Source organism: Pelophylax lessonae (genome assembly GCF_965119305.1).
Source record: "Pelophylax lessonae genome assembly, chromosome: 6".
NCBI lineage: Eukaryota > Metazoa > Chordata > Amphibia > Anura > Ranidae > Pelophylax > Pelophylax lessonae.
Window position 1 is genome coordinate 52,670,547 of NC_138773.1, and position 14,822 is coordinate 52,685,368.

Sequence of the window (14,822 nt, forward strand, 5' to 3'; positions counted from 1 at the left end):
AAATACTTTTTTATTGATTCCTTTTCAGTGGCATATAACTAAGCAAAATGTTTTGAAGAAAGGAATACCCTTTTAGGATCAGGCTAATCCTCATGCTGATTTACTTTGTGTGTTCAAGGGAAAAGCTTGTTTAGGTGTTTTGCCAGATGCTACCTGGCAAAGGCTAGCAAAAATAAGTGAGCTTAAAGTAGAATATATATATTGTGTGAAACCCTAGCTTGAGTCTCAAACATGCTGGAGGAGAAAAATCCTCTGCGTGCACCTCACCTTCCTCAAATGTGTTAGGAAGTTGAGGGTTATACTGCTGAATAGATTCAGATGGTGAAGGCAGAAGAGTGCTTTTGTGCACTGAAGACCAAAGGTTCTAGAACAGGGATCCTCAAACTACGGCCCTCCAGCTGCTGCGTAACTACACATTCCATGAGGCATTGTAAAACTCTGACATTCACAAACATCTCTAGGCATGATGGTAATTCTAGTTCCTGAACAACTGGAGGGCCATAGTTTGAAGACCCCTGTTCTAGAAGAAGGGAAGAGACTGTTCAGACTTGACAGTTTCCTTTAAATCTGCAATATATGACCTTATGGTGTAAGAGAAAAGCTATCAGCCTGAGCATTTCAGATTTTTCTCAGTGTCGACTGTGGCCCACTTAATAGGCTTTTTTTTCAGCTCCTCTGCATTTTGTCTTCAGAATTGCTAAGTGAGGGAATTTCCTTGTGCGCTTCTTACAAAATGGATGTGGACTGTGAGGGTATTTGGGTATCCGGGAAAGAGCACTATAACCCAGATGCTGATTGATGTCCTGTTGTTTCTCTGAAATAGAAGGCAGTTGGAAGGTCAGTCGCCATGCTGCTCGCATTCCTGGAGGAAAATCGCAACTGGAAGAGAGTCAGCTGGAAGGGGCATTGCAACTATGTAACCACTCAAGCAGCAAAGCAAAGGAAAAAACATGCCACATTTAAAAAAGTTATAAGAATGGCTTCTCCCTCCAACATCATAGAGAATTTTACAGAGGGCAATAACACACTAAAGTGAATATCACCCCACATGTAAAAGCAAGACTTGGACATAATTACACAAAAACTTTGGTCTTACATTATCCACCCTGCAAATTCCTGGAGGGAACCACACTTTACCAGTCAGCGTGGAAATACCCCCCAAATGGGGCTTCAAGGTCTGGGTGCCATAGGAATGGACCACAGCTCTGGACCTTTATAGCATGCTGCTGCTTTCTACACTTGCTGCACCATATTCCAGGGTGAGTTCCGAAGAGCACAAACACCCAACACTAGCAAAAAACTGGAGTTCAACAGAGTGGGTGGGGATTTATAAAGAAGAAGTGGGGCATTACCAGAAAAGCTTTTCCAAGTGTCAAACCACCTGAAGATAGTGGCAAATAACTTAAGGCCTATGAATGCAAGTCCTGTACTGTACAAATAAGATAACACACTCCATCTGCTGTCATATTGTAAGGTCAGCCTTCAAAATAGTTGAGTGCAAAGGGACATTAGCTAAATGCAGAATAGGAGGAGACCAAAAGAGTGTGCTGTAGTACAATCTACAATGCTGCAGGCGTTACCAGTGCTGCTCGACATCCAGCCAGTGGTACCACTCTATTACAAGTCTCTCTCTTTATTACAAGTCTAATTGGATGCTGTTAACAGATCTTATTTTTCTTTTGCAAGCTTCTGTACTGCATGAAAAATAGTAGATGGATTAGAACATCACTAACTTCCTGTCTCTGCGAGATTACAGAAAAGCGGAAATTGCGCTATTGGGTAGCAACTAAACGTTTAATTGCTACCCAATAGAGAGATTTCCTGTAATCTCAGACCGGGAGTGAGGGGCAATCCTAACAGGAACCAAGACAGAAATAAAAATGGAATTTCCAATCTGCATTTACCTCTAAGCATAACAAGTCTCACACCTTTTTCCTTTGTACTGTACTGTTGGTGTAATTGGTGTCTGGTTTTTGAAAGAAAATTCCTTAAACTACGGCTGCCTGCCCACACACTGCAGTGTCCTGTGCTGGCAGGGCTGAGTAGTTGCCACACCTCCCACCAAGCAAATGTCCCCCCCCATAGACTTGCATTGCAGAGTAATGAGGGTGGGGTGTCTGACCAGGTTTGTTACATTATTTATGGCAGTAGGTCTAACTGGTGCCTGTTGGACTGCCCAGTCATATCAAGAATCCCAGTCTAAGCTTCTGTAACATAAGCGGGTTGCTTTAGTTGGATTTCCACTTCACAGTGAGACTGCTTGTTATTCCAGATCATTTTGTTTTCAGACATTAGTAAAGAATGTTCAAAGCTTCCTCTCTAAGCAGAGAATGTGAAGAATGGTCAAAACATATCATTTTATTAAAAATAAATTGCAGATGAAAACACACACCTTTCCTGGAGTGCTTGGGATGTGCATAGTGCTTCTCTATATAGCCAATATCTACATCAGAGCAAGAGCTAAATCCTTCACTGATGAGCTGGGGGGCAAACAAGCTCAAAATGCAATTGTAATGATAACATTTAAAATGTGTCCACTTTTAGATGACTGTCTTGTACAAGTACTCCTGCAGCTTTTAAAGAACACACCAACTATACACATTGCCTACAGTTATTGTTTAAATTCAGCGTTTTGCCCCCTAGCTTTAGTCCAGGGGTGTCCAAACTACGGCCCTCCAGCTGTTGCAGAACTACACATCCTATGAGACATTGTAAATCTCTGACATTCACAGACATAACTAGGCACGATGGGAATTGTAGTTCCTGAACAACTGGAGGGTCATAATTTGGACATCCCTGCTTTAGTCTGAGCTTTTCAGCCAAGACTTTCTATTCTCTAGCAGTGGTGTTTACTTTCGTTCACTCTTTAAACTGTATGGAACACTTTTTCTGTATTGGCTGGAGGAGGAATGGGGAGAACCTTCACTACCTGATCTGGTGACAACTGCAAACATCTGGATCTCTCATTTTTTTTGTCTTGCTGGTAATGGTCACCAGGACAGATACAGAGTGTAAATCTCCCCAACAGCAGCAGACCAATAAAAAAACCTAAATGGGATTCTATTTTACCAGTTATGGCTACTTATATACAAGGAAAAAAAAAAATGAATCTGCGATTATTGCTGCTGCCAATTTCTAAATAACACTCCAGCTTCCAATCCCCGGATTCTGTGCCATGAACCCACACACGGCGGTCTTCTGGACAAGTTGGTCCACATTTGCACTTTCTTAGACCAAAGCCCCGTACACACGTACCGATAGTCGGCCGAACAATCGGCCGTCTTTTGTCCGGTGCTGTCCTGTCGGCTGAAAAGTGCTCAAGACTGCACCCGAATTTTGTCGGCCAACAACAGCCGACTGCAGAAGTGATGTCATGTGATGGTTAACTTTCCGTGTGTTTTTTCTTCTCTGAGCATGCCCAGTCTTGCTAATCTGCTGTTTGTCGGCCGAATTCTGTACTGACTGGCGAACAATCGGCCGTTCTGGTGTTGGCCAACAAAAATTTTAATGCCTGCACAACAGATTCTGTTCGGCCGAAAAGTCGCTGTCGGAAGCATCATACTAAGAAGCCGAAAATCGGCCGATCGTTCGGCGGCTGAATATTTACGGCCGACAATTGCTACGTGTGTACGGGGCTTTACAGTAATTCAAAAAACTCTGTGAGCATATCCTGGAAAGCCAGCATAAAGATTTGTGCCATTCGTCAGGTCGGCTGTGTCTCACCTCCGTATAAAAGGAACCTGTCATGAAAACTATACAGACTACTACTGCTGACCACCTTCTTGAAGTGATATCCACCTTGCTGCCATGCTCTGCAAACGGGCAAATCAGCAGTTCATTGGCAGCATGTGTGTTCCACGACAAAGTGCTAAAGCCAATGTCAGCCAGGCAACTAATATTATTTAGAAATGGTCAGCAATGGCAGCCCATGGATTTCTCATGTGACAGTTACCTTTAAAAGGCAACATTTCTATGGAGAATTCCTTTTAAAGAGAACTGGTCTCTTCCCTGGCCCTTGTTCTACTCCTTTTCACAGCTCACCACTGCTCCCTCTGTCGCCACAAAATACTAAGTGTTAGTGTTTATAGGGAACGGTGACATTACCCCCCTCCGTCATTTGACTGTGTTCCGACCTAGCCACTGATCTCTGGGCTCAAGCTGTGCATCGCATTGCAGAAGGTTGCAAGCTTCCCCAAGACTGGAAGCACTAACCATTTTGCAATGGCTATAAAAAGCTAAGGAGGGCGAGAGTGATGTGAAGGGAACTACAACAAGGTCAGGGCTTAAAGAGACACTTATTAGGTTAAACGGGTTCTTTTATAAGTCATCCAAAAGCAGAGAGTGCTACATTAAAGAAAAAAAAAAACCCACATTGGCACACTCCCCAGACGTCACATAAAAATATAACAAATTAGCATTTGCCCTAAAACTTCGCAAATCTACAGTAATCAACACACGCACACACTGATCGAAATATTCTGGCGTCACACTCTTCACAGAGCAAAGCGGCAGCCATATTGTTTCCAAACACAACAATTATTAGCTGAAGAAGCAAGTTCAAAGCATCCACAAATCATGATTTTTTTTTTTTACCTACAAAAATCTCTTTAAATATGAAAATTTGAAAATCTGTATTTCCAAATCTGCCAGAGACCTGGATCCTACTACTGACCATAACTATTGAAATTCAATCTAGAGGTCCGAAATCCCATAATTCCCAGCTAGGGACTCCGGGAGGTTCCTAATAATAGTACAATGCATCTTTGTGTGTTAAAATACAACAGATTCGTAGGCTGGGGCAAAGCAGACTTTTTTGCAAATGTTCCTATGTAAAAATTAACCTATTCGTCTTTCAGCGAATACGAATCTATCTAGTGCAGGTCCACCGAAGATCCAAACTGTAGCATAGAAGGGAGCCAAATGGTCTAAAATTATTTGGCATCTGGATGTCCTGGAAGTGGAACCATGGGCAAAACAATGACATATATATTGTAATCTGTCACTAGAATCACACAGCAGTTTTTTATTTTGCTTAGCCCCATGTAACAGAATAAGGAGCCCATAGAGGATTCAATTTGATTCAAATCATAGAGGATTCAAAATGTCTTGAATCCCTCCTGCAGCGCTACTGTGTTCTGCCAGCAGGGGAATGAAGGGGAGGGGGGGGTGTAGGGAGCTATCCCAGCGGGTAGAACACAATGATTGAGGCTATAGCAACCAGCAGTGTATGCATGTAAAAAAATGCAACAGGCTGGTTGTACCCAAGTCGATTGATGGATTGACTTGGGTACAATGAACCTTTCCATAGATGGATCAAATCTCAGCCGGTCCCCAACGAACTGGCCAAATTTTGGTCCATGTATGGTTGACTTAGGACTCAGGAAAACAGACTGCTGTGTTAATGCTAATGATAGACTGTAATTATATATATATATATATATATATATATATATATATATATATATATATATATATATATATATATATTAGTGTGTGTGTGTTATTACTGATTTTTGCCCACAGTTCTACTTTAAATGCCATAAACAAAGAAAAAGAAACCTCAGTTTCTTTGGATTGTCATGATGTGGAAGACTTATTTTCCTAGTTCAGTTCTTTCTTCCCAGAATCCTTTGCTCAGTCGCCAAGGTCCAACAACTTTCCTTGAATTAAAAATGGAATTTTCTTCAAGCTTATGTTTTTTGTTTATATACAATGCTGAAGGGAGGCCTTCTAATAAATAGTCTTTCAAGTAGAAATGTCAAGAACGATATCAACAAACTATGTCCGTGTTGGAAAATCCTTATCGTCCAAGAGTCAAAACGAAGAGTAAAAAACGAAAATGTCAATTGGTATACACAGACCAACAGTCTGTACGGCAGTCTGATATGGTGGTGGTATTTTCATTTAAGATTTGTTTTCCATGCTTTAAATTAGATCCTTACTGGCCATCAAACCAAAAATATCACAAGATACAATAAAAAAAAAAAAATGACATAATTAAGTTTAGACAAGCTGTTTACAGTTGAAGGTAACGTATGGGCACAACATGAAGGATGACTAAAGCGTATAAAAAAGCTTCAGGTTAAAGTGGGAGATAAATAATAGAGTGAGGAGGGAATGGAAGCTCCTTTAGGTTTTTACCGCTATCTGGGGCATTGTTGTTATCCACATTTACAGTCCTGAAGTTTGACCAAGCAGGAAATGAGAGAAAATTTTGCATGGAGACACAGTCAGAAATAAAAAGTTGAGAGGGTAAGTGGGGGGCCCTGTACTCCAGAATAAGCCTAAACCCACAAGGTAGCATAACGCTGAAGGTAAGGGGTGTGATGACTCCAGTTAAGTGACTCATATGCACAGAAGGGTCTCCAGGAGAGCTTTAGATAACGACTAAACAGATGTAGGAATGCTAAACCAATGTATTAGAGTCCAAAGGGTATTTATTCGATCATAAAACCCCAAATTTATATTTATCTAGTGAACACATCCGTAGGCGCTTTAGGGTGCCCTCTTCATGAAGGCCAAAATAAATAAGTATAGTATATATTTATTAAAAAAGCAATGCCAACAGGGACAGTTGACATTGCTTCAATTCTTTAAAAATGTTTCATGATAATGCATTGTGCACAATATTTTATTTACTGTCACCATCATATTTATTAACATGATTTTTTATTTTTTTTTGGCCACATACATTTTGTTATTTAGACCCTAAAGGAGGGGGCACTCTGAAACGCGTTGCCTATATATCCTGGCCATTATGAAAGAAGAGCTCATTGGAAAAGTGGTGCTCCTACTACTCCCACATCTGTTAAGCAATACAAATCTGACGGATTACGGAATACGGATTCTAGTATTTCCCTACTCTACTATTAGAAACATTTGTATTTCGGTCTGTGTTGCCTTTAAAGTGTTTCTAAAACCTTAAGGATTTTTACTTTAGTGAATTCTATGGATTAGGGTTAAAAAAAAAAAAAACATCTGTTGCACAGGATGTCTCACCCCTCACCCCCAGCCTCCCCTTATACTTACCTGAGCCTGATCTTGAGCCAGCAATGTGCACAAGAGCAGCGGCCCTCCTGGCTAAAACCATCCTCACTGGGAAGATTGATAGCAACAGGAGCCACTGGTTCCTGCTCCCGTCAATCAAATCCTATGACGAGGGGGGGTGGGGTCAAGCCTTGCTGCGTCAAAAGACAAAGACAAAACAGATCAGAAACGAGCCTGCGCGAGTGCCTCCATAAAAGGCGGCCTTCTATTGGGGCACTCAGCAGTAGGGAGGGGCCAGGAGTGCTGTTGGGGGACCCCAGAAGAGGAGGATCAGGGCTGCTCTGTGCAAAACCAACTGCACAGAGCAGGTAAGTATGACACATTTGTTATTTAAATTTTAAAGAAATGGAACCTTTATAATCACTTTAAGGCCCCTTTCACACATTGGTCCATTTTTCATCCATCTGTTGACGGATGAAAAACGGACATCAATGCATCTCTATGTAAACACGGATGACAACGGATGATCATCCGTTAACATCCATTTCCGTCAATGTTTGTTTTTTGGAACGGACGAATGCCCTATTTTCTATCAGTCAAAAAAACGGATTGGACGAAAAACGGATGTAAACGGACAAACGGTCCGTTTTTCATTTGTTTTTGCATTGGTAGTGGATGTAAAAAAAACGGATGGAAAAACTGATACATTTTTGACGTGCCTGAACTGATGAACTGAACGGACCGTATGTGTGAAAGGGGCCTAAAGATTTTTGCTCACTTCCTTTCTGGTGAAATTGTTGTCACCATGACAGCAAATGAGGGAATAACTTTCCAGAAGGAGCCGCAGATAGCAGTAAAAACGTACCCACGCTATCCACAGAGAAGTTTTGGCTGGACATTCTTCAAGGGTCGCTCCACCTGCTAATATTTTGAATTTAGCAAGGCTGTGGGAAACTAAGTCATATATTGGCTTCTTGCGTTTTTTGGGCATTCCAGTGTGGTGAGATTTCCCAGTTCAACCCAAAGAAAGGCAAAGGCGGCATTGCTTTCCCCGGATGTACTCTTCATAAAAATGAATAGGGAGCTCAATGGCTGGAGAGAGCGATAGAAGAGGAAAGCGGAAAAATCTGCTAGTCTTCTCGCTAGATTATTCAAGAACCCCCATCGTACAACCAAATCTTTGAGAGTCCCTGGTCAAGGCAGTCTTTCAATTTGTTTAAAATCCACCAGGCACAGCCAGGAGTTGCAAGCAAGATGATCATGTCCAATACAACTTAGAAAAAAAGAAAAATAAGGTAAAAAAAGAAAAAAAAAAAAAAGAGTAATGTAGTTTTTATCTTCTCCGGTCAATTCCACAAATATAAAATTTGACACCGCTCTGCTGTCACATAGAAAATAAGTGCTTGTGTGTAGGAAACACTGAGAAAAGCATCAACTGTTTTAATTCAGTGCACAGACATCGTCCCTAAGATTGTGTCACTGTATTTGGTCCAAATATTAAAGCTTCCTTGGAGGGGGGACTGGGGTCTTTGCATGAGCACCATCTATAAGACAGAAAGAGACATGAGCACACTGAAAAGTGATGGAGGATCATGTTTGATTTCAGCAGAATCACAGAAAATGTCATTAAAGTAGTTCTGAAGCCTAAAGTTCTAATTGCTTGCATTAAAGTAAAACATTCTTAGGCGTCAGTATCTCTCCTCCCCCCATTTTACTTACCTGAGCCCTAATTCATTTCAGCACTGTGCACGTCTGCAGCTCCTCTCCCCTCACTTTCGGGTCTCACCAGCTTTGCTGGGGCACCAGGAGACATTTGCTACCACTGCTGTCAATCACAGCCAGCAAAGAAGGAGCAGGGGGCAGGGCCAAGTCCCGCTGTCTGCATCAATAAAAACAGCAGCAGGGCTCAGGAGCAAGCATGCACAACTGCCTCCCATGGGAAGCAGAGGTGTGCAACTTACCACTTGCAGGCTAACTGCTAATGGGCCATACACACTATAAGATTTTCTGAAGACTTTTTCCTGTAGACTTACCAAAACCATATAATATGAGGTCAAACCTAAACACTTTCAATTTGTATGCAATCAGGCCGGCCCTTGCACTACATAGAAAAGGTAAATCTGAAGGAAATCTAACCACAAAAGTTGGATAGTGTGTATCCAGCTTTAGTGTGCTACGAAACTTTTTGCGCTTTGTAAAGAGTCCTTGAGAAGGACAGTAGGTACGCCACTAAAGAGCCAAACCTACAAAAAAAAAAAAAAAAAAAAAAAAAAAGGAAACAATTCTACTGAACTCTGTGAGCTTTAAAGTCAGAGATCATATGTAGTAGTGGTGCCTAGGTTCGAACAGACCCTAAAAAAATGTAACCACTATTGTGTATACATCAGGCCAGAGACGGGAACAATTTGCACTATGACTATTGAAAATAAAGAGTTTTACCTGTCTGTGCTGGTTGTGAGAGTCCGGACAGGGCTGGGTGTGCAATTGGTGCAGATGGATGAATACCACTCAGGAGATCTAGAGGGAAAGAGGAGAGAAGACATTCAGTAGATCTTACACCCGAGACAAAACAGATGAATAGTTCCCCTCTAAAGCCGCCCATACATGGATTGAAATGTGTTCAGATCAGCTGAATTTCGATCCGTTTGTGGCCACTGTTCTATTTTAGACTAATCAGTGCTGTAGGCAATAGGCTGCAGTGCTGATCAGTGTATTCCAACAGTGGGGGGGGGGGGGGGGTGTCTCTCCGCTGCCAGATTACAATAGGGCAGTGGGGAGGATTTGAGGTAGATGGGAGAATCAGGTCAGTTATTTTTCCTTTAACCCGCTGGCTGAACCAAAAACATCTGTGTGTATATATATAATTTTTTTTTTTTTTTAAATCTAGGTAGATGGGGGTTCTTTACAAATGTAGGTGGAGCATAGCTGACTTGGGGTTGGGTCCAGGGCACTAGTCACCGCTGAACTTATGCAAACTAAACTTTTTTTTTTTAATGAATTTCCATCGCCCACGCATCAGGCTTTACTTAGTTTGAGGCTGACACTGATTTTCTATGCACTATTCACATCTCTCTAAATGTTCTACTTGTTTCCTGTATTCCAGTGGCTCCGTACTTACCCATTGAATCGCCTTGCGTGTGTCCCCCAGCACCAGTCTCATGCATCCACAGTAACACCCCCAATGGTAAGCCACTCCCCTTCTTTCTTGAACCTGTACTGTCCCTAGTGCACTGTGTACATAAAGCACCTACAGCATGTGCTCAAGCTACTAGGAAGTTTAGGGAAGCGGAGCAGTGTGACCTGGAGCCGGCACCAGTGAATAGATAGTCATGAGACCGTTTGTACCCACATTTTAATAGAATTGGATAATGAGATGCTTTCGAGCCCAACTCTGGGAAACTTGAAAATTATCCCTTGCAGTGAGGCTGCCTGCTTGTTTAGTCTAGGGAAGATTAAAATGCTTTTATTTACCTGATTCGGCAGGTGGTGTTCCCCCCACACTGCAGCAGTGGACTGTCCCTTGTGGTCATCACATCCGATGCAGGGCTACTGGTCTTAATGACATCAGAATCGAAAACTGCTAGAGAATAGGATAGAAGATGCTGCAGGGACCAGTCTAGCAGTGTAGAGGATTGGTAAGTGAATCTACTTTAACCACGACGACCTCCCTATAGCAGTTTTACTGCTACAGGGAGGCCACGCTGTTCAAGATCACTTATATAAAAGTGATCCTGCACCTTCCAGGTAGCAGGTGCGCATCAGCAGGAGCAGATTAGTGGGTACCGCAGACTCGATGTCCGTCGGCACCCGCTGACTGTTCGGTACACAGGCAGAACGGCAGCCTGCCTATGTAAACAAGGCAAATTACTGTTCTGTCAGTAGGGAAGGCATGGATCCTATTTTTCCTACAACGCAGGGACAAGGATCGAGGTCTTCCTCTAGTAAAAGCACGTTCAACACTGTCAGAAAACACAGGGTAGGCACACAGTTTAGAGTCAGTGTTCGATTTGTCCACCGCAATATCGCAATTCTGATACAAGTCGCTGATCGTTGCCATTTCTAATAAAAAAATTCCATAAATAAATCCCATAGTTTGTAGACACTATACCTTTTCCACAAACCAATTAATATACGCTTATTGGGGGGGGGGGGGGGGGGGGTGGTTCAGCGCTGATGTGAGCAGCGCACGTACCTCACATGTGCTTTTCCAGCCGGACGTCCGGATGATCTGATCGAGTGCCAGCGTGTGCTGAGGGAGACAGGAGCGGTGCTGGTGGCAGGAGAACGTGTGGAAGAGCGGTGCCCTAGACACTGATGCTGGTGAGACGGGAGATCTTTTGCTGTGATCTATCCCGTCCATCCGGCATCGGTGGTCGCGAAGGCAGCCCTCAGTGTCCTCTGTATACGCCGCTCTACTTGAGGGTACAACATTTAGCGGTGGATGAGAGCGCTGGATGGCAGGGGACAAGCACAATTCCAGCTGATCTCTCTGCAGCCCCTGTTGGCTTTCTCAGACAGACTACGGCCCTCCTCTACTCCCTTTGGCGTTCCTCAGCTCTCCTCTGATTTTCTTGGTCCCCTGTGGGCTTCTGACTTTCTTGGCTGTCATCTTTGAGAAACTGTGCATTAGACTACCTGTAAATCCTGTTGGGCTGCGATTAACTCGCTATTGGCCCTTCACTGGACTGCAGAATGCTAATTCCACGCTTTTTGCCAATGGTCTGATCGGCTCCCGGACGAACGAATCTACACAGATAAGTGAAGCTATTTTTTTATTTTTTCTATATTTTTTTGGAGTGGGGGCCATACGTTAAGCACCAAGTCCCTTATCTAGTATATATTTAGAACACAAGGTTAAAATAAATGACAAGGCAAAGGGGAGATACATCAGGGCTACAGGAGGCCCGTAGCTCACAGCCCCAGCGAACAGTAAAGGAAAAATTAAGGAAACAGCAGCCAAATTGGAACGGTTTGCACATAACCCATCTCAAAATAACATGAAAGGGTCGCAATCTAAGATATCTCTGTCTTCAGCTCCTAAGGAGTCAAGTCTGAATAGAAAACCCTCTTAAACAGCCTCAGTGCCCTCTACCCCAATTGCAGGGGGATCACTTGACCTTTCTGCTTTAGAGGCCTCATTCACTAAGGAGCCATCCTCAAGAGAGGTATTAATGGCAGTAAATGGATGTAAATCTGCCATGTCAGAAATGACGGATCAGCTGAAAGGTATAAAAGAGGAAATGTCATTCTGGTATGGGAGCGCACTACGGAGCTGGAATGCAGAGTCAGTGGAGTTGTGGATGAAATAATACCTATGAAACAAGAAATTGAGCTTTTAAAGGGAACAGTCGAGAAACTGAGTGATAAATTAGAAGATTTGGAAAATAGATTGAGGGGAAACAATATACGTATAAATGGCCTGCCAGAGAAAAGTGAAGGAAACATGAGAAATTTTTGGGAAAAACGGCTTCTGGAGGGGTTTGGGGAAAAAACAACTGTCCCCCTTTTTTGCAATAGAAAGGGCTCAGAGAGTCCCGATGAAAACCCATGTCTTGGGAGGGATCCCAAGACCAGTGATCATGAAACTCCCTTTCTTTAAAGACCGAGAAATAATATGGCGAAAAAGCAAGAAAAATTAAAGAAATCAGGTTTAATGGGGTTAAAATCTAATTTTTTCCAGATTTCTCTGCAAAAGTACAGAGAAGAAAGGTGAGGTTTAAAGACATCAAGAGGCGGCTGAGGCAGGTAAATATGCAATATGCTATGCTAAATCCGGCACACCTGAGGGCCGCAGAACAAGGAGTGGTTCATTTCTTTGATACACCTGCTGCAGCCGCAATTTGGTTAGAAAGAAAAGAGCAGCTTACATGAGTTTGTAAACAAGAGGTATAAATCTCAAGATGGGGACACAAGGGTCTTTGTATCGGACTAGTAACCCTTTTTGTATAAAAGGAGCATTGGAAATGAGGTATGAATTAAAAAAGTGTAGTTGGTTAGAAAGTCACAGGTGTTTTTACACTGACACAAGGTATTTGAAATAAAAAGGAATTCTGATAGTTACACGAGTGGTGTATGGGACCACAATCAATACCCCTAAGGGGATTTCGGAGGGGGTGGCAGAAGGGGAGGAGGATAATGGGAAGGGGAAGCGGTGGAGTACCTTTTTTTTTTGAAGCAGGACAGAAAAAATAGACAAGTGTATTGGGTATAGAAAGACAAACAGATATGATCCAGCCACATTGGAATTTAATCACAAGATTTGGGCTCTTTTTTTTTCCTCCTCCTTATACAGGTTATACACATAAAAAAAATTATTTTTTTATTAAGAAGTAGGATGGGAGGTGAGGTGATGGTTTGCTCATGGAATGTGAGGGGACTGGGAGACTCACTAAAAAACATAGCCCTCTTTAAGACGGTTTAATTCTTAAAGCAGGGGTATCAAGCTCAATTTCATTGTGGGCCATATCAGCATTATTGTTGTCCTCAAAGGGCTGGTTGTATCTGTAAGACGATGCATCCACTTAGATCCTTAGGAGTACGCTACAGTTCACGAGTGCGCTACATACAGATTGAAGAGTTCGGGGGTGCACTATGTACAGACTGCAGAGTTGGAGTGTTTTTGACATACAGAATGCAGGGTTTATGAGTGCGTCATTTACATAGTGCAGAGATAAGAAGTATGCGGTGTGCAGAGTGTAGAGTTCACGAGTGCACTACATACAGATTGCAGAGTTCAGGGGTGCGCTATGTACAGACTGCAGAGTTGAGTGTATGACATACAGAGTGCAGGGTTTATGGGTGCGCTATGAACAGACTGCAGGGTTGAGAGTGTATGACATACAGAGTGCAGGGTTTATGGGTGCGCTATGTACAGACTGCAGGGTTGAGGAGTGTATGTACATAGCGCACCCATAAACCCTGCACTCTGTATGTCATGCACTCCTCAACCCTGCAGTCTGTACATAGCGCACCCATAAACCCTGCACTCTGCATGTCAGACTGCAGGGTTGAGAGTGTATGACATACAGAGTGCAGGGTTTTGGGGTGCGCAATGTACAGAGTGCAGAGATAAGAAGTATGCGGTGTGCAGAGTTTAGGAGTGTGCGGAGTACAGAGTACCACCCCCAAAAAGCCAGCTTTACATCTCATCTGCCTGGCTCTAGTACCTCCCGGCAGTGTAGGTGGCTCCACATCTCTCTCACTTGCAGGGAGATCATTGGTCAGCACTGCTGTGCCCCGCGGTGAGGGCATGCAGGGTAGTTGGGGATCTGCAAGAGCCGGAGGTAGGCGGAATAAAGTTCCACCACGTTCCAGCTGAAAAGAAGCCGTGTGTGAGGGCCACAAGAAATGGCCTGGTGGGCCAGATTTGGCCCGCAGGCCTTGTGTTTGACACCTGTGTCTTAGAGTATCTGTACTTTGCTTGCAAGAGACACATCTAACTAAAGAAACAAAGTCACGCTTAAGATATAAAGGATTTCCTTATCAATACCACTTCGTGTATACATCATATTCAAGAGGAACGAGTATTTTAATGCACAGATCAGCGGGGTTCTCCTGTAAACATTCCCCTCCCGTGGCTCTTCCAGGGTCTCGCGTCCCACTGGAAGACCCAAGCAACCAGCCGACACGTCCGCCGGCTGTTCGGAGTCCCGAACAAAGCCGGATTTGGCTTTGATCTGGTCTCCGAATGTAGTAACCCAGAAGCAACGTCACTTTCCTTTTACTCGGCTGCTAACTTTTAAAAAAAAGTGACAGTATTCAAAAATGCATATTTCAGCATTTTGAATACTTTGAAGTGCAGTGGAGGGCTTTGGGGTTATTGAAGGAAAACAATA

General features: G+C 43.1%; 1 protein-coding gene across 1 annotated transcript in view; it reads right to left on the reverse strand.

Moving 5' to 3' along the window:
• Window positions 1-8,484: 8,484 nt before the first annotated feature.
• Window positions 8,485-14,822, reverse strand: part of UBN1 (ubinuclein 1) — a gene marked incomplete at its 3' end in the record, with an annotated part of 64,489 nt that continues 58,151 nt past the window's right edge. The window contains exons 17-18 of the mRNA XM_082261661.1: window positions 9,427-9,504; window positions 8,485-8,531 (exon numbers count right to left, since the gene is read on the reverse strand). Of these exons, the coding sequence (XP_082117787.1) occupies window positions 8,485-8,531; window positions 9,427-9,504 (125 nt within the window). The remainder of the gene's footprint in view (window positions 8,532-9,426; window positions 9,505-14,822) is intronic.